The sequence below is a fragment of the Falco naumanni genome, chromosome 7 (assembly GCF_017639655.2).
Source record: "Falco naumanni isolate bFalNau1 chromosome 7, bFalNau1.pat, whole genome shotgun sequence".
Classification (NCBI taxonomy): Eukaryota; Metazoa; Chordata; class Aves; order Falconiformes; family Falconidae; genus Falco; species Falco naumanni.
Window position 1 is genome coordinate 54,780,194 of NC_054060.1, and position 24,421 is coordinate 54,804,614.

Sequence of the window (24,421 nt, forward strand, 5' to 3'; positions counted from 1 at the left end):
CTTCAGTAACATACAAACAGCAATTCAGAACCTGGATGATACTGTTCACTGGATTCCAGTTTTCACATGTTGTGTCATTATCATCCTTCCTGTCCTTTAGGAGTCAAGTATGGGAACAAAGAATGTGCAGAAAGCAGAAAAGAAAAAACGGAAAACAAAACTGTGGTTCTCTCTTCCAGTCATTGAAGAAAGTTTTTTATTTTTGTATAACACCACTTGTAAAAAAAAAAAAAAAAAAAAGAAAAAAAAAGTGAATGCTCTATTTCGTTTGTGCTTATGACAGACAACTTTTCTCATTTGGGTATATCCTAGGAAGATTGATAACAACTAACACGCCTTTGTTAGCATAATTTCCATGACCAGAATCAAAATGCAGATACTATCCAGCATGAAACAGAGCTCAGAGATATCTTTATATGAACCAAAAATATTCCAGTAGTGGACCTGGAGTATACAGAAGAAATCTATACTGTAGCTCTCTGCCTAGCCCGTTCATAGGTCAAGAAAGATAAAGATGTACTGACTTTGCTTCCTTCAAATACAAATGCTTGGTCATCAGCTCCCAACTCTACGTCAGGTCGACAGCCTGGCCTAGCCCAGCCAACACGCATATCTCCACCTGTCACAGCCTCAAATTCAAAGTACCACTTTCCAGACTTCACTGCATAAGACCGTTCTGCTCTGAAAAACCGTATCTTGTCAATGCTGACTTTTTCCACTGTTTGGTCAGCTGTAAAAATAGAGAAAAAAATCCACCTTTTATAATTAGACGAAACTATTAATGCCACTGTTTAGCTTTTCATCTGTCCCCAGTATTTTCTATCTCTGGAAATAGCCATTATCTACCATTGCATGTTTAAGAACCTTCATGTAAATGTTAAAAAAGGAGGAACAGTAATCAGCCTACAGAGGCTAACACATTCTAATTCTATACAGGATGAGTGATTATCTGCTATTGAGAATCAGAATATCTCAAAGTATTGCTCAGTGCAGAGCCCCAAATACAAAACTGACTCAAGGAAGTCTCAGGAATGTAAGATTACTACATGTAATGCAATCCAATGCAGTAACGCAGTATTACAATACAACAAAATACTTTCCTACACAAGTCAACACATTTAGAACATTTTAAAGCTGTTATCAAATAAGTTCTATTTTGGTTTGGGTTTTATCAAAAAAAATTACAGTGGTATAGCAAATATGAAGGAAAACTTCTAGAGTTTATGCTTTTGATTTTAATTTAAAAAAATCTGAACTTGGTGCCCTTCTTGTACTGCCTTTTAAGAACAGAGTTTGACTTGAAGCAGTCAAACCTAATCTACATACCATGTTCTTTTAAATTAATTCTTTTAAATTCTTTAAAGAATAAATTCTTTTAAATTAATCCCATATTATTTTCTTTCTTTCATTTCCAAATGAAAAACCATGTCCACTCACAATCCAGATTTTCTCCAATCTAAAATCATGGAGATTAGAATTATCATATCATTAACTAAAACCAATCTTTAAAAAAATATATATATCTGAGTAATACATAAATAATTTACAAAGTATATTTGCACCTTTCATTAAAGTTCACTGCAAAAATATATACTACTTAATTCATATTTTATGTTTTCCCTATCTGTTTCAGTATTTTCTGTTTTTTTCCCAGCACTGAGGGGAAAAAAAGGCCATGACTCTCATTGAAAGTACATACCTATCTCTTGGTCAGGTGGCTCGATACTATAACCATAGCCCGCAAATGTTCTAACAGCTTCACGGAGGCTATCTCTGTTTGATTTTTTAGTACGTTCATCTAATAATGCATATGGCACTAGCCGAGGATTACGTTTGTTCTTAAGATCCTAAAAAGGGGTTATAAAAAACGAACAAGAAAACTGTTATAACATCACAAAGATTTTATATAACGAGACAGTGTATTCTGAAATAATGTTAACTTTACAGAAGAGAAAAAATATTGAGGAAGAACAGTTCTACAAATGCAAGGCCAAATGTTAATAAAATTAAAAACCTAAAGACAAGAATGAAAAAAGAAGTATGAAAATATGTTCTCATACATCCTGCAGCTATAACCATACAGTTCTGACAATCTATTCAGACTTGCATGGGCAAGGCTTCTTTTCCTACTCCCCACCCCCTCTAACTTTTCCAGACATGACATGACATTCAATAGTTATCCTTTTATTTAATATTCCCAACTGATGTTCTAGAAAACAAAATGTCATGTTCCTTACTTATTCCAAATGCATCTAAAGTCCTTACCTGCTGAATGCCATAGGTCCATCCTTGCTTTATTCTGTCTTTTGCCCAGACATTATGTGCATTTTCTGCTAGCTTGTCAACTAGAAATTCTTGAGAAGGTAATAATTTCACTTCAGAAAGATCAAGAGGAGCAGGTTTATAACCATTTGACATCATATAACTGTAAGCCAACAAAGGAAAACAGAGTCAAGATAACTCACTAATGGTATTTGAAGTTTTCTATGTGGCATTCATAGGGTGGGGTTCACTTTCTCCACTTTTCAATCTCCTACTCTTCCATTTCTTTGCAAAATCCCTGCATTACATTTTGTCATTGACTAGGATATAAATTGTATACTAGTAGTCTCATTTTCCAGCTACTTACACCTTATGTAAAATTAAATGTGACCCAGATCCATATGTTCATCCATCTAAATAGTTTCTATGAAAAAACCAAATTGTTATTAAATGAGTACTCCTTCTAATTTTTTATATTTGTTATTCAAATCTTTCAAATACTTCCTATTTTAAAGATCTCCATGATGACTCCTTATGAAATTATTTTTTATGCATTATTAAGTATGGTATTTTTTATATACTAGTCTGTAAAGATTGTGTTACTATTTTCCCAACAGAAGAAAACATATTTTAACTATTGTTCTTCCCAATTTTTCATTGAATAATAAGTTCAGTAGTTTTTTAGTAGCAGATATTACCCTCTCCAAACCTTCCACATTGTATAAAGGCTGTTGTTTTAGACACATGCAGATAATGTCTTGCTCAAATGAGAGAGTTTCCATTTGTTAGGATGATTTATGTAGGCAATAGATATTTTAAGAAGAGCCAGAAACTAAGAGTTATTTGTTCTGTTATTGAAGACAATAGTATCAAAACAGAACTATGATATACTGTCTGCAGTGTGAATCTTGGGAAAAGTTGGGTTTTTTTAATTAATGCCATCAACTGGATCAAGATTACCATCTCTCATATAATAAAACTATTCATTTTACTGCTCTTTTTAAAAAAACTCACTGCTTCTCATGGATAAAGTTGTTTCAGGAAAAAAGACATCTGTGGGTTGATAAACTGATGCGAAATGGCAACTATCCAAATCACTGTTTCTGTCTTCAAGTTTTGTTACAAGACAGAGCTTTAATCTATTCCAGGAGGACTACAGAATTCCCACAGACAATGCTAAAACACAGATGTAATGCCTGATTAATCTTTGCCACCTTTGGGGTGATTACTACTGATGATTTAAAGATGTCTAAATAAAAATGATCATTCAACTGTTTTATCTCTGACTACTACAGTTTAGCTACCGAATAAAAAATAAAGGAAAAACCTGACAGTATTTTATGCAATAATCTGCATATTTACATTTCCTAGAAATGTGCAACATTGTGAAAACAGCAATTTTCGCTTTTTTCCTCTTCTTTAAAGAAATGCATTAAAAATGTCTCTGGAAATGTCTGCACATTGAACAAACCTTTGTTTGGAGGGGAGGGAAGGAGAGGGTGTAAATCGAAACAGGAGTTATGGGAAAATAGTATACCCCCTTTCAAGTAGATCAATTTACCATCATATACATATCTTATTCTTTGCTAAGTGGTAGAAAAGCACCGAGATGTTGCTTTTAACTTTGGAGTATCTATTCTAAGATCATGTAATGCAGATATAACTGTTTGTGGTTTAAGTATGTGACCATTTGTGTCTCTGTGAATCACGCCACAAGATGATTTAATGCAGCAGTATTCAGTCAAGCATCATCACAGGCAAGGTAAAGGACCAACCATGTGCTCTGTAAGTCTGTATCAGGTATCGGGTTCATATCAAGAATTTTTTAAAATGACCTTATGATGGTTTTGTGTAATTAATACCGTCGTTACTAGTAATATATAATAGCTATCATAAGGTACATACTTTTTAGGAAGTTTGACTTTTTTAAGATCTTCCTCAGCTGCTGGATGAGCATGTACAATGTGACATCCAAGGGCCAAAAGCGTTCTGTCAATATAAAAAAAAGGCAGTAGTGAAACCTTATAGTGCCCACCCATTTTATAAATTTATTTTGGTTTTAGAATAAATACACAGAACTAATAATATTTAAAAACAAAGGGGAAATTCAAAACAATGGAATTTCAAAACTCAACTGTATAACTTATCAGAAATAATAAATAAAACCTTCAAAGTCTAAAAAATTAAAACCTGTGGATTTAAAATTGTGCCACTTTATTAAAACCAACAGCACTTGGTGGCGTTTTTACTTCATATCTCTGTAGACACAAGATGTTTCTAAATTGCTCTGAATGTGTTGCTGGAACTCCTAGCAAAGTTAGCAGAACACACTTCGAATGAGATAGTCTAATGTTTTTATATCTTACAGCAGTACAAAGTGCTTGAATAAAAATAATAAAAAAATCCCACTTTATTTTCTTTTAAATTTAAAGCTCACTTGAGGGTTTCAGTTGACATTTGTAGATTATAATTCTTCTCTGTCTCAGGTAATCTTGAGAATTCCACAAGACAAGGATGATGCCTTTTATTATCATCCCGTATCTGTAACAAAGCAACAGAAAAGAGTACTTCCCTGGTACCAGATTCAGGCCAGAATCAAGAGTAAAAAAGCAGTTAATTCCTTGCAATAATAAAGACATTGTAAACAATATCATTTATCTTCTCTCAATGACAGTTACACATCATTACATAAATGAACTTCTCCATGATTCATTTATAATAGACACTGTAAGTACTCCTCCATAACCAACAAAATCAGAAAAAAATACAGCGATTTCATGTGTTCTGCATAAATACATTAAACACAAGAAAGCAGGCCTGTAAACTCAATGAACATTTCTGCTGAATGCTTGAGTAATACATGCTCAATAGAGCACAATCTGATCTATTGTACATGTTCTGATACAAAAGCCTTAATGAATCATTTGGCAATGTTTTCCAAATTCCACTGGAATAATGAAGCAGAGCATTCTTTTTCTGATATTGACATAAGTCTGAATATTTATCTGACTCTTAAACAACTTCTTTCACTCAAGTGCTTCTATCCTGATGGTAACTAAGCCATGACATTTCACATACAAAAACATTTTCCAATTGCCAAAGCTCAGAAACATTAAAAAGGCTAGTAAAGCTCAGAATTTTAATAGCAATAACATTTTAGCAGATAGTATGATAGAGTTATTGAAGAAAAAGGTAAATCAGATCTGTAAGTAAAACCAGCAGAAGATAAGACAAGGAAAAAGATTCTTCTAAGATAGGATACAGTTGTGATGGGCACATACAGGACTATTCCAGTAAAACTGAATTTGAAAGGAAGCAAGATGAAATAATCTAAATTTAAGACAGAACGGTCTTTAGAATTTTTTATTATTAGGGGAAGGTACCAATTTTAATATAATTGTTTAATTTAATACAATATTCTGAATACAATATTTTTGGCCTACACTTTTAACTGTTTTTCATTTGGTGACATCCGTTGGGCAGGGAATGCCTTGTCATACACATTTAAATAATATTGACCAGATGGTCTTACACTCTTCAAGCTGTTGGGTTGTACCACATTATATGGGATCATTATAAAGGTAAGTTTTAACTGTAAATAATTAAATAAAACCCCTGAACTCTGAGGAATTTGAACTTTTACAAAAATCACCAAAAGCCTTTCTCCATTATCAACAGAAGCTAATTTCTACACTGGACTTTTTCCTTGTTATCTCTTTGATCCCTAATGTTAGAGTAACCATAGTTGAGGGCACGTATTGGCATGATTTTCAGAGGAATTTCATCTTGGTATAGCTAGTACGTTTCTCAATTAAGATATTTTTTCAAATAGTTAACTACTTACAGTGCTAAAATATATATACCTTATTTATATTCCAAATTTGCCTCCTAACCCCTGGTTAATATCACCGTCTCCTGCCAGCTTACGTTACCAGCAATAAACGAACAGGTACAGACAACCATTAAACACTCTGCTCAGCTTCTAAGTCCAGGTTTTCTGGTAGAAGACTTAACCTACTGTAGGTGACTGTACCCAGACAGCTCATTCAAAACATACCTTGCCATATGTCCAGCCCAGTTCTATTTTGTTCATTCCCCACAGCTCATGAATATTTTCAGCTAGTTTGTCCCTGATCTTTTCGAGATGAAAAGGAAGAGCAATCTAAGAAAAGAAAATAAGAAAGGGTTCCAGTTACCACACCTTGTAGAATCAAGATCATGTAGTTCAGTTAAATACACCCCAACACACAAATGACGAATTGCTAAGAAAGGGGGCAAGCTATCTTAGATTTTATATTGTGAATTTAAATTTTGTTAAGACACCTTTTATAATCCCATCATTGCACACTTAACATACCTGACTGGTGTCTATTGGACAAGGGATAAAGGAAGCTTGGGAGAGGAATTGTGTTGTACCCAACAAATCCCTCACTCCATCTGAATCTCTCTTATATTCTTTCACTGGTTCCAGTTTCATCTTCTCTTTTGGAAGTAATGCTTCATAACAGGGAGCATAGCCAGCAGGAGGCAGAAATTTAAACTCTCCATGACGTCCACCCAATAAAAAACGAACTCTGTGCAATTTTCAATGAAGAAATTATACTCTCAAATAGTCAGCATATATTAATAGTATAAATAAATCATTTAGAAACTCAAGCATTTATTCAAATAGCATTTACAAAAATGCAGGTGTATTTATTTCATTCTTTGACAAATACCAGAGTAACCAAGCATACATACTATCGATAACACTATCGCCTACCAACTATTTTTTGAAAACTCTTTTGGTCAAAGCAAAACTAAATATTCAATACAGTAGCATACTTTCCAAAAAATAAAAGTTTTTTACTTTAAATCAAGTGGTGTAAATTGTGATTTTTTTAATGCATTTGAATGATCTGGAAACACAAATCTAATTTAAACTGGACTGTTACTCTAAAAAATCCCATAAGGACTATTTATATACCACTTAAAAGGTTTAAATGAACTTCTCAGTGCATTCATGCAGGCAGTTGGCACATGAGGAAAAAAACCCAGAGGATATGGTGAAAAAAGTTCACTATAATCATAACATATAAATCAAGCATACAAAAATATACTAAATACTACAACTGGGAATGAGTTGCAGAAGTGTACCTAAAATTCCTATTAAACTCCTATAGTTTTCTGTTTCTCCTCAGACATGTAATTTTCATATAAATGTAAGAGATACAAAAGACAGCCAGAAATAATTAAACAGATTGATTTAGTTTAATGACTACTCCTTTTGCTTCATTTTGGAGTTGGGCTGTACATCGGAAACTGTGACTGCCATTCTAGCAATTTGCTAGTAGCTATACTTTGTTTTTGTAGCCTGAATGACAAGACTATGCTAAATAGTCTTTTGCTTACTACGAAGGCTGTCTATGAAAGACAAGATCCCCATGATAACCGTATTTAATGTACCTTGTTTAATTACTAAAAGCAGCTGGCATTTGCTTTTAAGATGTTGACTTTTCATGTCAACTAATCCAGACCTCCAACTTCCCTAAAAACATGTTGGAGGGCTCATTTAAAGTTAATCTTGTGTTTCATTTCTTTACCTCTGCATTTACGTACTTTTTGAAAAGAGGTTAAATAAATCTGAATAAAAGAAAAGAAAAATAGAAGAAAATAAAATGAATTCTCAATACAGAACTGCTGTTTAAATTCCTTGTTTATTTGAATGGCTGTATTGTGGTACTATAAGCAGTTTATAGCACCATTGGTAGAAGGAGGAAAAAAAGGACAGATAGGGAGAAAATGCCTACAGTAAAACACAGAAAAAGAGATTGTAGGTAAGCAGGTGCTGACAAGGATTTAGAGAGGAAAAAATGATGATAGAATGATAAAGCATACCCAGAACCAGAGACTGAGAAAGACACAGAAAGCAGAGGAAAAGCAGGTAAGCCACAACAGAAGCAGAAACATAGGAGTTTGTGCCTGGTGCAGAACTCTCCTCCACTTATGAACTCGGGATTCCCATCTAATAATCTGATATTAACAAACACAGATTACATATAATCTGTTACTGCTATCAACTACTGTTAACTACAAGGGAAAATTCTCTCACAAAATACACAAACAGCATCAAATAAGAATGAAGAAAATTGATTACACCAGTTTAGGCAGATTTCTTACAGAAAAATTAATGAACAGTTTCAAAAGCTCTTGTACTAGTGCAGCTACATAGTAGGGTCACTCCCTGAGAACAAATGAAAGTTGATTTATTAAACCCTTCCCAGCCCTGCTTTATTCTGTTTGGTCTCTGTTAGTATTCTTACCTGAGAGGTTCTCTCAAACATGAGATGCTCAAAGTATTTATCTATTGATCACAGAAGGAAAAGCCCATAGAGAACTACTTATCTGATTTACTTCACAGAAACAAAGATTTCTTTTTCCTTAAATTGCTAAATGTATGAACTGTTTATAATCTGAGCCTTCTTTTACTTATGAAAGCTATATACTTCCTATTCTGGCCAAACTAAACCTTCAGTTCTCAAAAATTACCATGTATAAGAGACACCCTCCTTTAAATAACAGCCAGCCCTTTGCATCTTTTCACTCCTCCACCACAATCTCTTTCTCCATTCCTGATTATCTCTTCTAAATTCAGCAGTTTCTGGCAGCTATTGACATCTAGACTGTTAGTATTGTTTTCATAGTGAAAAATGTTCATAATTTATCTATATTTTATGCATAAATCATGCTTGGCCTACAACAGACAGAAAAATCCTAACCTTTCTTATTGAAGAATTCTCCTTAATTGTCTTTTTGTCTTTCCTTCCTAAAATTGTTGCCCGTCAATACCAGCAAAAAAAATGCTCTAAAATGATCTGAATAGAAATTAGTCATGTTATGACAACAGTGCAAGAGTTAGTCTTTTGTGGTTGCATTGGCTTTGTAATGTTAACACAAGGTTTTTGGCCACTTATGTAGACTGACATTTGCAGGTTTTATGAATAATTTAAAGGTAAGATAACACAAGAAGCCTGAAAATGTCCAAATCTCAGTATTTTAGCTACAAAACAGGTAAGAAATAGGCAATATTAGTAATGAGGTTCTAAAACTGCTTCTCATCAGTTCTTTGTATTTCGTACTGTGAATATAGTATCAGTTTTCATGCTGATTTAGGTTTTTTTACTTCCTGCTGAGAAAGCCAGTGAGAATTTTAATTAGTGCCAAATGTGTTGCTGTGTTTCTAACGTGCTTTTTTTCACTGATAATTGGAATGAGACAAAATTAATTTCCTCTAAGTCACCAAATATCCATAAAATAACAATTTTCAGGCACTGTGACTTGGTTAAATTGTTAACAGGCTCACATTTCACCCTCAAGTGAAATCATCACTAAACTAAATCAGTACTTTCCTGCCCCCCTACCTCCCAGCTGCTGGTTGGACAGAACTGAAACAACAAAACAGAACAAATCATACATGAATTTGTACAAAATTTTGTGTGACATGACAGCAAAGATGACAATTAAATTAAGTTTTACTTACTTTACACCTGCTGATAAGCTTACAACAGGGAAGAAAAACCCTTCTGTACTGAAGTTCTCAAACATCCCTTGCACAGGCTGTCCATTAATGCGGAATGAAATGCTGGGTACACCTAAATCCAAGCAGCAGCTGACCACATCATCAGATGCTAATAAATGCTGATTGACAGAGGCTACAGCTCTGGGTACTCGACCTAGGATAAAAATATTCAGAAGTAATTAGAAGCTTTAAGGAGATTTTCACAGGTTCAACAATGAAATTATTTCCTCAAAAACACCATCAAGTTTTTTGTTCATAGTCATGAAGACATGATCTTGCCTTCATCGTTTTTATGAATGGTTCTGCTTTTAGAGAAAGACACTGAGTCAACACTATTCAAACTGACATGTGGCAGAAAAGCACACAAACTGGGCAAATGACTTGAGACCTCTGACGCTGTGTGCAAGACAGAACATGTTCAGCTGAAATCACCCAAGTTCACACTGTAGCCTGATGCAGGAGTGCTGAAGCACAGTAAATGATATGCTTTTTATAAAGCTAACATTGATATATCATTTTTTTTTCTTTAGTTATTTGCAAAATACTAGATTCACATATCTGTGAATATTCAGTGGTGAGACACTGGAAGTTTCCCCAGCAAAGCTGTGGATGCCCCATCATTGGAACTGTTTGAGGCCAGGCTGCATGGGGCTTTGTGCATCCTGGTCTCGTGGAAGGTGTCCCTGTCCATGGCAGGGGGTTGGACAAGATGATCTTTAAAGGTCGCTTCCAACCCAAACCATCCTATGATTCTATAATTCTACTGTATCTGTGATTATGACCAATATCCAGGTTTACAGTATCAAGAGGCAGAATGGTATACCGAGTTATCAAAAAATAGACCAAGAATTTAACAGGCCAGGTTTACTTTATCAACTACAAACATACAGTAAACAGTGGGAGCTTAGTTTTCCCTACCCAGGAAGGTGGAACCTTACGGCCATGCACATGGCTCAGCAATTATAATAACAGTTAAATAGAAATAATATATATGAAGTAATCTAACTACACATATTTACAGATAATTGCAGTTTTTCAATCACACTTGAATATTTTGAGTACATTTTCAGCCAAGGAATCTCTCTTCAGAATTCCTTTCAAAACAATTCCCTTGAAAACATTTTATTTGAACTGTAAAGCAAAACTAATTAAGCAGCTAAGCGCTATTCCAAATTTTTGTGTTCAGAATTTCTTAAGAACAAGTCAAGTCAACTGTTCAGGGCAACTTAAGTACCCTGAATTTTCCCTTACTGCAGGAGAAGAGATTTAAGAGATTTTCCAGCACTGTATTTCTAAGGTTCTTTTAGTGTTTGCTTTAGTATTAATGATTTATTCAGCCATTTCTAATGGAGTATGTTACAGATGTGCCTAGCCTACTCAAAAGAATAACTATTTGTCATTTGAAAATTGTTCAGTAGTGCTGAAAAAAAAATATTGAATTATGTGCGAGCACACACAAACAGATATTTTATATACAAAATCCTATGCCAGAACAATGCTAATATAATTGAAAAGTCAAATATACCCATATTAGGAAATGTTAGAATTAAGGCTGTAAAATCAAATTCAGTACATTTATGTACATTGTATTTGCAACACATCTTTTAATTGCATGGCCCCACAGTATCCTTTTCTGAGCAGTTAGAGAACTTAGCTGTATATGGCATTCCAAGGCACTAAGAATTACGGGGAAATTAATGATTTTGCCTACATGCCTTCAATAGTGTACAGTAAATAAAGCACAAGGCACAAACTGAACAAAATAGAAAATATCCATTGTTTACTATGTATGCAAGGAGATCTGGAAGGAAAAATAACATGCTACTTCATAATTAAAGACTGTACACACAAGGACTGAAATAGAGTCCGTTTTTTTTCCTCAAACTTCTGAATGATCATGGACAGCTACATACTCAAGAAACAAAACAGTTAAATTAAGAAAGATCTATAGAGTGTGCTGATAATGATTTTTTTTCTAAGTCTTTTGAACAAATGTAAAAGCTAAATTCCTGGCGAGACATATTGTTACACAATATCCTTTACAATAAAATGTTACATTCGCAACTCAAGGTTTGAACACTTCAGAGAAAAGGTGGCAGGAATTGTCTAACATTGGAAAAAAATGTCCACATCTGATTCCAGAAAAGAAACTCAGTTTTCAATTCAATTCTACCTTGAAGCCTAGTCAATTCTATCTTGAGACCTAGTCAATAACATTCGTTCTCAAATACTTTATGATTAACAAAGGTATAAGGCAGAGAAAATACAATGTTGGACCATATTAAAATGACATTAATAAAAGGTGATCTTCCAGTTTCATCTATATTCTTAACAAAATCTTCTATATGGATGAAAGACCTTTACCAATTAAGATAGACTGATACACATTTTAGGTAGAAAACCTAATTGCCAGAGCTCTGTGTTAAATATTTACGTAAACAGAATACATATGTAAAAATCTTCTAGAAATTTTAGCAACTGTTTTGCTTCCTACTGTGTTTCTTTTTCCTTCCATTACTTATTGATAATTTGATTAACGACGTTACGAAGATAGCAGATGAAGGAATTAGTTGTATGTCCTTAATTACATAAGTATTTTCTTATTTTATAGCCTTATGCATTACTTCCTCTCTGAAACGTTCCTTATTTAAAGAGCATGCAGAAACTTCAAGAAAGCAAAAAACAGCCATCAGGATTTCCTGTGCTGCCATTTGAATCTTACAAATAGGCAGCAGCGCTTTGCTGGTTGTTTCTATAGGAACTTACACTGACATGGTCAAAAAGTACTCTGCTATGACAAACCTGTTGGTTTACATAAAGTTTATCCTAGTTCCCTTTCCCTGGATATATTGGGGAAGGGATAATCACACAAAAACCCAGGAGGCTTGCTCATCGCTCCAACACCACTTTCCAGCTAACTACATGCCCCAGAGGGCTCTCACTAATCCCTCCAAAGCATCCTAATCAGATTCTTCTGTTGTCTCCTTTTTCCTCAGGGGGTTATTTACAACACACTCATTATTAGAAAAATTATTTGAACTGCAACATTTCAGCTGAGTCCTCCTGTGAACTCCTTTTACTCTTCTAGAGCTCTTACTCAAATCTTCCCAACTGCATAGGCAGTGACTTCCACTTCCACTCAGCCCACTAATATCTTCAATTCTCTTGAACAAAGAATGGCTAATAAACCCAAAGTTTACCATCACTGATCCTTAAGTTACCACAAAATATGCATTTGCTGGCATCCATTAACTCCCATTCACATACACATGTAGTATCACTTCACTGCAGTACTGAGTCTCATAAATTGCTACACACTTAAGTGGCACTCCTAGAAAAACTATTTTTTTCCACTAAGTCTACTTTAAATACTAATATGAAAACTGTTTTTTCAAACAGCATAGCAACTACAGGTTTTCAGTTTGAGATTCCAGCGCAGACATTTGTGTTTAAAAATAACCAAAGTTGGTAGAAGTGTAGTAATTCTTATTTCTAATTGCCAAAATTACCTTTCATGAAAGTATTTATCAAAATTTAAATTCAATGTATTAAATCTATCAATAGATGTGAGGATAATAATGTCATTTTGCTTCAACTGTAGATACAAAGTGAAAGAATAATGCAAATGTAGATCCATGTACAATTAATTTATCTGAGATCAATACATCCATTGATTTTGAACAGACAGACAAGTCGCTATTGGTCTAGATCTGGAAAATGCCATTTTTTGATCAAAAACATGAAAATAGACGCTATCTGCTAAAAAGCCTAACTGGTATAATTCAATATTGACTAAAATCTCAGACAAGAAGTCTGACCTGAGATTCCAAACAACTTCATGGTATCCTGGAGTTCTGAATGTAGCTTATTATAAAATAGCATGCTATATACACACAGTTACTCAAAGTAAAGGCAGGTAACTTCTAAAGGTAGGTAAGAAAAAGTGAAAATGAACAAAGTACTTACCAGACCACAGATGAAGGCCATCAAAACCATAAGAGTACAGGTCATCACCAACACCATTGCCTCCCCATCCTTCTCCACCTCCAGGATAGGGGGCATAACCTGAAGTAGAGGCCCATCCAACTCGTAAATGGGTGGGTTCTGCCGTCAAGAATGGATCAACCTGATCAATTATTAACTCAAAGTACCACTTCTTGTATTGTGCAGAACCCTCAGCAACACCTAGGAATATGTTTGGCCTTATGCTAAGAAAGAAAATGTAAGCCAGTTAGTATAAACATAAAATGCGACATATGAATTATATTGCTCTACAATAATCAAATTTTCTTTGCAAGTATGTTAAGAGTGCAGATGTCCACATTTCATTTATAATATTTAAAATAGCAACCCATTTTATGACTTTATAAAGCTGCTGTAGAATCATCTTCCATGGTATAGGTTCCATGCTTTGAAAAACTTAATAGTCAAAAGAGGAATAACAAGATCATTTCTTAAAATAAAAAAAACCAAACAAACAGGAGTGAGGCTTCCAGGAAGTCAAATCCCTCTTAAAACACACAAGTACTTCCCAGTATGTTTTACATACTCCATAATAATTATTAGGGAAAGCCATGCTCTGTTTTGAATGAGGAACAAGCAACTTCCATCTTTTCATTTCAGAACAGATCTTACTATTAATTAGTAATTTCTGTTTCTGCACAGTTTCTATTACAAATGCTGTATTGTTAACAAAAATGGGTTTTTCAGAATTTAACACAGAAACACTTCCTAAAGTGTGTGTTTCAATATTGAAAGCTGTGGAACATCTCTTAGGTTACAGTACTCTCACCAATCAATTATTAAAGACATGCAAGTTCCATTTCTTCTAATATATCAATAACACATGTCACTATACCTTGTCACATCATTAATCAAACGTGTTTGCAAGAGTAAGTCTCTTCTAGGCAGTAGATTGTCACAGATCAAATTTTGATTGGCACGAACTGCAACTCCGTTACAGACACAGAGAGAGCAAAGCACATCGAGTACCTTAAAAAAGAAAAAAAAAAAATCAGAAGAAATTTGGGTAAAGGCAGCTGCATATACTACTATTCAGTTGTTAGCTTAAATTACATTCAGAATAGACCTAAAGGAAGGAATGTAATACACGTTACGATTACTGTTTTCTAAATACTTTTCACATATATGGACCACGTGTAGTCTGTACTACTGATAGAGGGTATCAAACATGGAACACAAGTTAAGAACACTGGGTTTGCAAAATGCATCCAAAAAATCTTCCTTTGAGATCTTATTCTCATTTTGATTAGAAAAAAGCAAAGCTACAACAGCTATATGGCAACTCTTTAAATTTTTTTACATTAAATCTTAATAAAAATCTGAAATGTAAAATAAAATTATTTGAGAAATTACTGCAGCTCAAATACCATTCTGAACAAAATTAGTGGACAATTCTCAGCTGTAATTCTCAGACTGCTTATGAATCTGTTCTGAAAGCATGTTTTCAATATAAGAAGTAATCCATTTATTTTTTAAATTAAAAACAAGAACTCATTATAAAGCGAAAGAGAGTTTCAGGAAGATTTTATTCTAAAATTTCAGCTTGCTTTTTTTTTTTTTTTTTTTTTTTTTTTTTTTTTTTTTTGGCAACGGTCTGAAAAGTGAAAGAGATTGACATAATTCTCCCATGGATTACTGGAGCAAAAGATTTTGGAAGAGAGACCACAGTAACATAGTGTTGTTTAATGCTGAGGGACAGAGCTGCACACTTTTGCAAAAAACCATAAAAGCTTAAAGATGCACTGGAGCTTTGACAAGCAATCATTGAGCAATGAGCCCAAATGGCGTAGACTCTTACACACCATGTCCAAAACAAAGAACCATCTTCACAGTTGATTAACATTTTGGAAACTGTTGTACAATGCAAGGAGCAGCAGAACGGAACATCTATTCTAGCCACCAAGTTCTCTGCCTAATGGATTAGCACAAATCCACCCTCAACAGCAGTTTAATATACTGTGAACTTTGCTGTGTCCCACCCCATGCATTTTCCTTTCCACCACCTCTGTTACTGGGCAGAAAACACAGCAGAAGAATAGAGGTAGTAACTTAAATAACCACAGAAACTCTGACCAGTACTCAGCTGTAAAGTGTCTTAATAACATTAATGATTAACGATTAACAATAACTCAGGATTTACATATAAACTGTTTACATAATCTCTGTGTACTCACTGTCCATATTTCTGACACAATGTTTTTCATTTTTTAAAAAAAAATCATTCAAATCATAATTTCCAGGACAATTTTCATTAATAATATTACTGTTTCTCATTTCCTAAATCACAACAGAATTTTTAATTTAGTGGGAGAACAAGGCATACTGTTTCCAGAGCATCAAATAAATTCATTACTTCACATTATTTCATTAATTACTGATATTTAGTCAAAAACATTACAAATGGAAATCCATAAAGCTGTTACACAGTAATTCTTCTCCTGTATACAATAAATACTTTCCTTTACTGCTTTAAATTCTCACTATGAGGTGAGATTAAGATGCCCTGGCTGAAAATCTCTCTTTGCAGGTAACCACCACAATAATCTTGCTAGCAGCTAAAAATAGTAAACTAAATTTACAACTGTAATTTCAACTTTTTTCTTATGCCTGCTTTTATCAGCTCATACTCCTTAACCATGCTTAAAAATATTTCTCTCCTTCTCCATAACTGCAGTTGTTTAGGTTGTCCGTATTACCTTCTGTAAATCAGTAATTTCAGCTTATTAAAACTTTCTTTGATCTTCCTCCAGGTTATCAGTCTTTCAAATAAAATTTTAATTGAGTAAGGAAACTCACATCAGAAAATCACACATAAAACTATATTCTCCTCTGTGTTGTGATGTCATCCTGATCGCAGCCAGAAACTGTTTTCACCTTCTTCTGTCATAATAAATTGCACATTGATGTCTAAATTAATTTCCACCATTACTTCTTCTGGTATAACTCAGGGTTTTTTTCTTTCTTCTGAACACCTGTGTTTTCAGATATTTGGATTATTTTTCTGACTTCTCATTTTACTTTTCTCTTTTCTGCTACTGATAATAATAATAACTCAAGTTAGGAATAACTTTGAAGAATTTAATTCTTTCTTTCTGCGGATACAACAATGGTAGTTCACTGCTTCTGCAGAGCCCTGCATCACAAGCAAGCTACTCTGTCCATGTGCTTACTATGATCAGAATGCTTCATTTTCTCAACACAACCAAAGTTCTGACTGGTTATCAATATTTTTTAACTATTTGCTTTTCATACATATTTTCTGTATTTGAAACTGAACAGCAACTATATGTCACACTTCTTTTATCTCAACAAAGGAATTTTGCAGATGTACTTCAAGGTTATTTTATTCATTAAAAGGCACTAGATCCCATATTTCCATGTAGGCATTTCTCCGTTTTTCTTTCAAAATTACTGTAAGATTATCAATATATCCTTAGATTTCCAAAACATACCTTGTAATTGCGTCCATGTTTATCCAACAATGAAATAATGGATTTGATATGCTCCTCAGCTATTAAATTTAAAGCTTCTGGGCTTTCAATCAAGATGCAGTGCAACACTTCCAAAATACCTGTATGAAGGCCACAGAAATAATGCTGTCATTAAATCACCTGCACAACTGAACACAATCTAAAAGCTCAGTAAATAACAAAATATTTTAGAGATGCAATCCTTTTTCCAGTATAAAAAGAGAATGAGAACACTTTTAAAGAGTATTGATACGACTATGATTTGAACTACACTATACATAAATGCATTACTAAGCTGTTAATTTCTATTTGCTTTTGAAAATGGCCACAATTTTAAAACCATTTGAGAAAAATGCAAGTTTAGCTCCTTTTCAGGGAGAGAGATATAAAGGTTTTGGCAAGGAGTGTTGAACATACTCTAATGAAAAAAAAGTATATATATACACACACATGTTATTTGTACTTGTGCCCACAAATAACTCTGGTGTTACTCAATAGCAATCAGACAGCAGTCTTGATACTGTTTGACCAAATACATTAATTTACTGAAGTCACATTCAACATTCATTGGACCTGGTATTGCACATACCAAGTGTGTGGAAGCAAAAAATGCCAAAAAAATGATTGTTTAAATGTAATACTTTGCTCAATTAAAAAAAAAAAAACCCACACAAAAAAACAAACAGTGTATTTGTTTTCTAATTCATGCTGTTTTCAAGGAAAACTGCTCTGACATTTATAATTTGAGACAGCTGTGTGTAGTGTATTGATAGCTAATTTACATTTATGAAAGTGAGTCTCACCTGAGGAAGATTCTAATCTGTCCAATTTACTTATTAGCCAATCAAGGTTACTGGAAAACTGGGTACAATTATTTCTGTTGCCACGAATGAGAGCAGCTGGAAAAAAACCCAGAAGGTATAATTTTGTAATAGATTTCTGGTTTAAATCACCAATGTTAATCATACATATTTTAATACAGTTGTTATAACAACTTCCCAACATAATAAATAAACAAATCCTAAATACACATATGTTACAGTAATAAAGAATTAAGATTTTCATTAATTTGAGTATCAGCAACGGACAATTTCTAAAGGGCATGTAGTTTTTGAAGTTGACAGGGGTCTAATGGATAATCAAGAATTTCAGCAGAAAATAGGTTTTATTTATGTTTTATTTTATTGTTAAATTTAATTAGAAATTATCTATCACTTGTTTGATGCAAAAGTCAAGCACTGCCATGATCAAGAGGCTATAATGCCTCTTCTTCTATCTGATCCTACCAATGAGTGGGAGGATCATACGCAGAAGTTTAAGCTCAAGTGCAGGCTGGGTGTACTGCTCTTTATTAATCTTTACTTATGTGCTTTTTCTTGATCTCTGATTAAAACATGTTATAGATTGGATAGTTTTTAGTCTTCAGCAGTGCAGAACACAATGTTATTTGACCACACTTTGAAATTTAATCAGCATTCAAGCATTTCAAGCCATACTGCTTTTTTTCCTTCTTGAAGTTATTACTGACCATAGAAAAACAAACAAGCAGCCTTTTTTATACAATTGTCAAGGATTTTTTATTATGAAGTAATAATTATTTATTGTATCACAATATTTATTTTATATATATTATATATATATAATATATATTTATTATATCACAATAATTGCATTCAAGATATACCTGCAGAACAAAATCATGACAAAATCTGAGAAAGTCTACATACCACTGAAGAAGTTTCTTTCATCCTACTTTTGTTTAAACTCATAAGATTGCGGTAAAATACAGGCAACGGTATCTCATTACTTTTTAAAGGAATGAGAAGGCTTCACTGGAAATACCTGCCTGTCTTTGATATGTGAATAACATCATGCTTCAAAGCACTCCCCCTCATTGGTTTTATACTTGTCCTAACTCATGACTTGCGTATTTTACTATGGTTTGGGACTAACTTTCTTTGTTATGGAAGTAGAATGTATTTTAACTCCACCAGAAGACAAAGTTCTCCTATAAAAGGAATTACAGAACTCAGGCAACATATTAGTGACTTAAAGAAATACACATATATATATATTTTGGCCTTACAATGCAGAAGCAAAGCATTGCACTGAAATTGAAAAAAAATTTTAATTTCTGTTTTTATGTTATTTTTATTAACATTTAACTCTAAGTCTCAAATTACAAACATGGATTCAGTAGACCTACAAGTTCTGACTATTGCTTTTGGGCTTCTCTTCAACTTCATATATAAAGACTGTTTTCTAGTTTTTTAATTTTTAAAATAATAATTCACACCTATTTGCATACCACAGGTACATTTAAATAATAATAAAAAATGCATTTGGCATGCTGCACCAGTCTTTTTCCTAGCTGAGATTTCTTTTTCTGCTGCTTCGTTGCTCCATACACTGTCCTCTATAATAAATATCAGTAAGTATATTGAAGAAATCATGTAATTTACATGATAGAATGAATAACACACAAAGTATTCTTTGGTGGTGAAGCAGCAAGCAGAATATAAAGAATACACATCCTGTATTTTTACGTAAGTAGATCATTGAAGAACTTACCTAATAATTTATAAAGGAGATTCAAAATTTCTTTCCACGCTGAGCCAAGTTCTTCTCTTGCAATTCCTGCAAAATGAGCTGCACTGTTGTAGTCATTCAAGCGATCAATGCAATTCAAAACCAGTGCCAGCATTCCCTAAATGCATAAGACCGAGAGGAAAGCAAACTGTACATGAAAAAGCATTGTTGTTTTCCTTTTAAAAGATTATTTCTTGTACACATTCAAAAGTTGCAACATCTTTGAATAAAAAAAACCCAAACTATTATGCTTACTAGATCTGAATATGTATTTTTCTGTATCAGAAGCATCCATTTAAGAGAATGATTCTCCACTGTTTCTTACTCATTAAGTATATAAAACATAAGAAATAAACAAAGCTGACAATAAAGGCATTTATAATTTTTGTTAATACTCTTTTTTTACATAAAATCTTCCTTGCATAGAAAAAAGCCCCACACTTTAAATTTATATACAAATGAACTTCTGTTGAATAGAAAAAGGTGGAAATTTTACTATCCAATAATATCTGTAAAACAAACAAGTTCAAATACCGGAATAGATGCTTATCTTCAGTTTGATTGGAGACTAAAATTGTATTGAAAACCTGTAAGCAGTCCAAACTTGTCTAAAAACATAGTGAAATATATTTCCTATTTATACAGAAGTGTATTAATTCCATTTTCAGAAAAGAACAATTCTACAGTCATGTAATACATATCCTTCTCTAAAACTAGCATTCTTCCAGTTTCTAGAGACAAAAAGGTCCTGTTTCACACCCTGGTGACAGGAAAGATATCAGAAATAACATTAACATTGATCCAAGTTTTATTATTCATTTGGGGTATCCAGAATGTATAACTTCATAGAGAGAAAACAGATTTGTTTCTTTAAAAAAAGAATAATTTCTTTTAAAAAATGACGTCTGTTTAAAGATGCTGAGAAGTATTAGGACTGAATTTTATAAGAAAGAGCTTGTGGCCTGTGATTAAGTGTGGAAGTGAAAAATACCTAAGAGCAATTTATCATGTGGCATTACAGCCTATATCTATATCCATATATACCAGGTACAGAACTTTACATTATAAATCATATGCATGCATCTATATGCCAATATTTATGTTCTCAATGTTTGTGACACAATACACCTAAAATTTAAGTAGTGCAACAATTCCTCTCTCTGTACCTCTTCTTTGAATAGATTTTGTCTGTTTTTGAGTGACCGAAGCTTGCTTTGCTTATCTTCATGTTCCAAGTCTTCTTCAGGAAGCTGGAAGTAAATAATAAGGTCTTGCAGAGTCTGAGCCATCTCCTCAATAGGCAGGGCAGTGGGTGACAGTGTTCTGTTGTTTCCACTACAGAAAACAAGAAAGTCTGGCAGCATTATTCATTTTCTCCGCTGAAATTTACAGTATTACATAGCAGCCTATTTTCTGTTGGTATCTAAATCAAGTTGTGCTATACATATGATATATGTATATGAGCAACAGCTAATGTGAATTGTAAATCATTCAAACATATTGTTTGGAAGTCCAGATGTCAGGGCTTCCTGAAGTGGAATCATGTTCCCCTTTCTGTGCTGATGTAAAGAGGGAGAGTGATTAAAAACACTTAAAAAATGATCAGAAGAAACAGTATAAGTCAGCAAAAAGTTGAAACTGAGATGAAAGATGTACCAAAGTCCTTTCTTACAGTAAATGATTTTGTTCAGATACTTTAAATCCTGTTAATGATATAGCCATAATGCGCAGATGGACTAAAACAGCAGTAATTATTGAGGCTGTACACCCTCAGTCTTCAAGGTAAAGGCCACAAAAATATCAGGAATCCTAACTATTAATTAGGTCTTCTGTATCAACTTTATATAGGAAATAAAGAAGGGTGGGATTTAAAAATACAAAATATTTCAAGGAATCTCAGTTGTCAGTATAATAGTGTCTCTTTCCTGTTCCAGCATTTGCTCAATCTTGGGTGACAACCTAATTTTTCCAGGTCTGACTCTTATAAACATAGTATAATCTATGAGTAGCTGACTGCTGGCAGAGGTGGCTCTGTTTTTTCTATCCTCAGCACAAGAAATACAAGGGGTTGTTCAGCCTGGAGAAGAGAAGGCTCTGGTGAGACCTTAGAGCAGCCTTCCAGTACCTAAAAAGGCCTACAAGAACGCTGGAGAGGGATGTTTTAAAAGGGCATGTAGCGATGGGACAAGGGGGAATGGCTTTAAACTGCGGGTAGCTTTACATTAGATGTAAGAAAGAAATTCTTCACTGTGAGGGTGGTGAGGCACTGGCACAGGTTGCCCAGAGAAGCTGTAGATGTCCCATCCCTGAAGTGTTCAAAGCCAGGCTGGATGGAGCTTTGAGCAACCTTGGAACTGGATGATCTTTAAGGCCCCTTCCAATCCAAACCATTCTATGATTCCCTTGTGATACTGAAGAAGTAATGTTTTAAACACAGTCTCATATGGTGGTTTCTGTGGAAATAAACTTAATTATAAACTCATTTTTCTTCATTTTTTCATCTATTAGGCATTAATATGAGGATGACCACTTTATCATCATAATTAAAACTTCTGCCAAGCACTATGAAAAATAGTTTCTTCAGTACTACATTCATTCTTACCAATCTAATTGTGTACTTACACATTGATCTCAGCAATTATAAATGAATATGCATTGACCCAGGATTATATTTTACCCTAAAAACCTTCAGACAAAAACATATTGTATGGAAGAGCTATAGTGAAGGAAACATGGAACTTTCACTGAACTGAAGATCTTTGTCTTGCTGCTTGTTAAAGAGCTATTAACATGTAAGTTTAGTAATGCAAGATAAATGTCATGAACAATTTACTCTAAAGAATGAGGGAAAGGGAACAAAGATAACAAAAGAAATAGTATAATAAAATTATACTTTAAAATATTTTAGTTAAGGTATTATCCAAAAAGTCAAGTACAACCACATATGTAAGACAGTTTTCATACTTTTCTTCACTATCTGAATACTAAAGCCCTCATCAGAACAATCCGTTTCCAACTATTTCTGTGTAGTCTCAAACTTATTGGTAACTAAGGTCTGTCAAAATTAATTTGACACCAGTAAGTGACAGAAAACCTTCTGAACAGTTTTGTACAAATTGACAAGCCAGATGATAATGCAGTAATTTAAGCCTTTTTAAGCACAACATATACTTCAAGATGACAGGAAAAATTTAAGCTGGAGTGAGTGCACTAATATGATGAAAGCAAGCCAATTTTTAATTCAGAAAATCTATTCCATAAAACATTGTTTACATACAGGCATGATTCCACAAAAGAAAACTAGGGATGAAATGTGATAACTATGGTATCTTTTCATGCTCGTTTTGTCAATGGTTCATTAAGATTCAACATGTCCTGAGGATGCAAAGGCTCTTCAGTCATCAACACACAAATTTAGATAAACCGCTTTAAATTATATTCATGTCCAACACATTTGTTCTGCTATTGCCCTAGACTATTTTTCCATTAAAAGAAAGGTATTGTGTTGACACATGTAGCAAGGATATTAGGCAGGTACTTAACAAGTACAGCTCTCTAGATAACTGTCTCCATAAATCAAGATTATGACAGAGCAAATCTGGTGTCATATTAAATTGTTTAAATTCCCTGAGTTTTTCTACTAGCTTTTGTAGTACTGACTCCATGCTAAGGGTACTCATATTGGATGCTTCACAATGCCCAGGTGTCCAAGGGCTTTGGTGTCTGGATCTGTGGATATAGCCATCACTGTTTCCACATCAGTTTTTGAGTTCTATTATACAGTTAGTGGATAATTCTTACTGAGATATAATTGCTAACTGTGTTGCCCTCTAGTACAACAAAGATTCGGAAGATAAATACTACTCAGAAGGTAATTCTATTGATTCTAGTCTAAAATCTTAGAATCACAACTTGAATTATTACTTAAAATCAGACATAGTCACTGTGTCTCTGCTGATATGATGTTACTGAATACCCATAAACCCATTCCACTGCAAATAAACAGGAGATTTAGGAATCTCACATAAAATTTAACCGAGAGAGAGGTTAAGAAGTTATTCCTTTTGCCTTCTCAGCTGACAGTTAGCCTTCTACAATAATCGTGACTGCATATAATCTGTTACACAGCACACAGTTCACCAGAAAAATCTGCCTCTCCTCTGATCTTTAAATCTTCCAGATATGATCAGAGGGGTAAGACAGAAGCAGGAGGATCAACAGGATGGGTGATTAAAAGGTACAGGCAAAATGTTTCAGCCCAGATTTTGAAGGCAATAAATTTCTATTCTCCTCCCAGACATCTTTTTACTTCCTTCTACTGTTTATTTGCATGGACGGGGCTACTATGGTTTCCCATCATAGCTTTGATCTGAACAGTCTTAGGCATCAATATTCCTTTCAGTCAGTCTGAAACTTGAATAGAGTTAGGTATAATATTTGGTCTACCAAGAAAAATAGAAAAATAAGAATTCTTTTATGAATATAATGAAGTTCTAGCTACTGTAGAATAGTTACTAAT

The 24,421-nt window shown here is 33.7% G+C and overlaps 1 protein-coding gene across 1 annotated transcript in view; it reads right to left on the bottom strand.

Moving 5' to 3' along the window:
* RYR3 (ryanodine receptor 3) overlaps nt 1-24,421 on the bottom strand; it is a 234,903-nt gene that overhangs the window by 132,729 nt on the left and 77,753 nt on the right. The window contains exons 14-27 of the mRNA XM_040601263.1: nt 21,069-21,237; nt 19,885-20,020; nt 18,117-18,212; nt 17,296-17,414; nt 14,679-14,812; nt 13,787-14,028; nt 9,782-9,974; nt 6,620-6,836; nt 6,320-6,424; nt 4,700-4,803; nt 4,168-4,251; nt 2,266-2,425; nt 1,700-1,847; nt 525-730 (exon numbers count right to left, since the gene is read on the bottom strand). Of these exons, the coding sequence (XP_040457197.1) occupies nt 525-730; nt 1,700-1,847; nt 2,266-2,425; nt 4,168-4,251; nt 4,700-4,803; nt 6,320-6,424; nt 6,620-6,836; nt 9,782-9,974; nt 13,787-14,028; nt 14,679-14,812; nt 17,296-17,414; nt 18,117-18,212; nt 19,885-20,020; nt 21,069-21,237 (2,113 nt within the window). The remainder of the gene's footprint in view (nt 1-524; nt 731-1,699; nt 1,848-2,265; nt 2,426-4,167; nt 4,252-4,699; nt 4,804-6,319; nt 6,425-6,619; nt 6,837-9,781; nt 9,975-13,786; nt 14,029-14,678; nt 14,813-17,295; nt 17,415-18,116; nt 18,213-19,884; nt 20,021-21,068; nt 21,238-24,421) is intronic.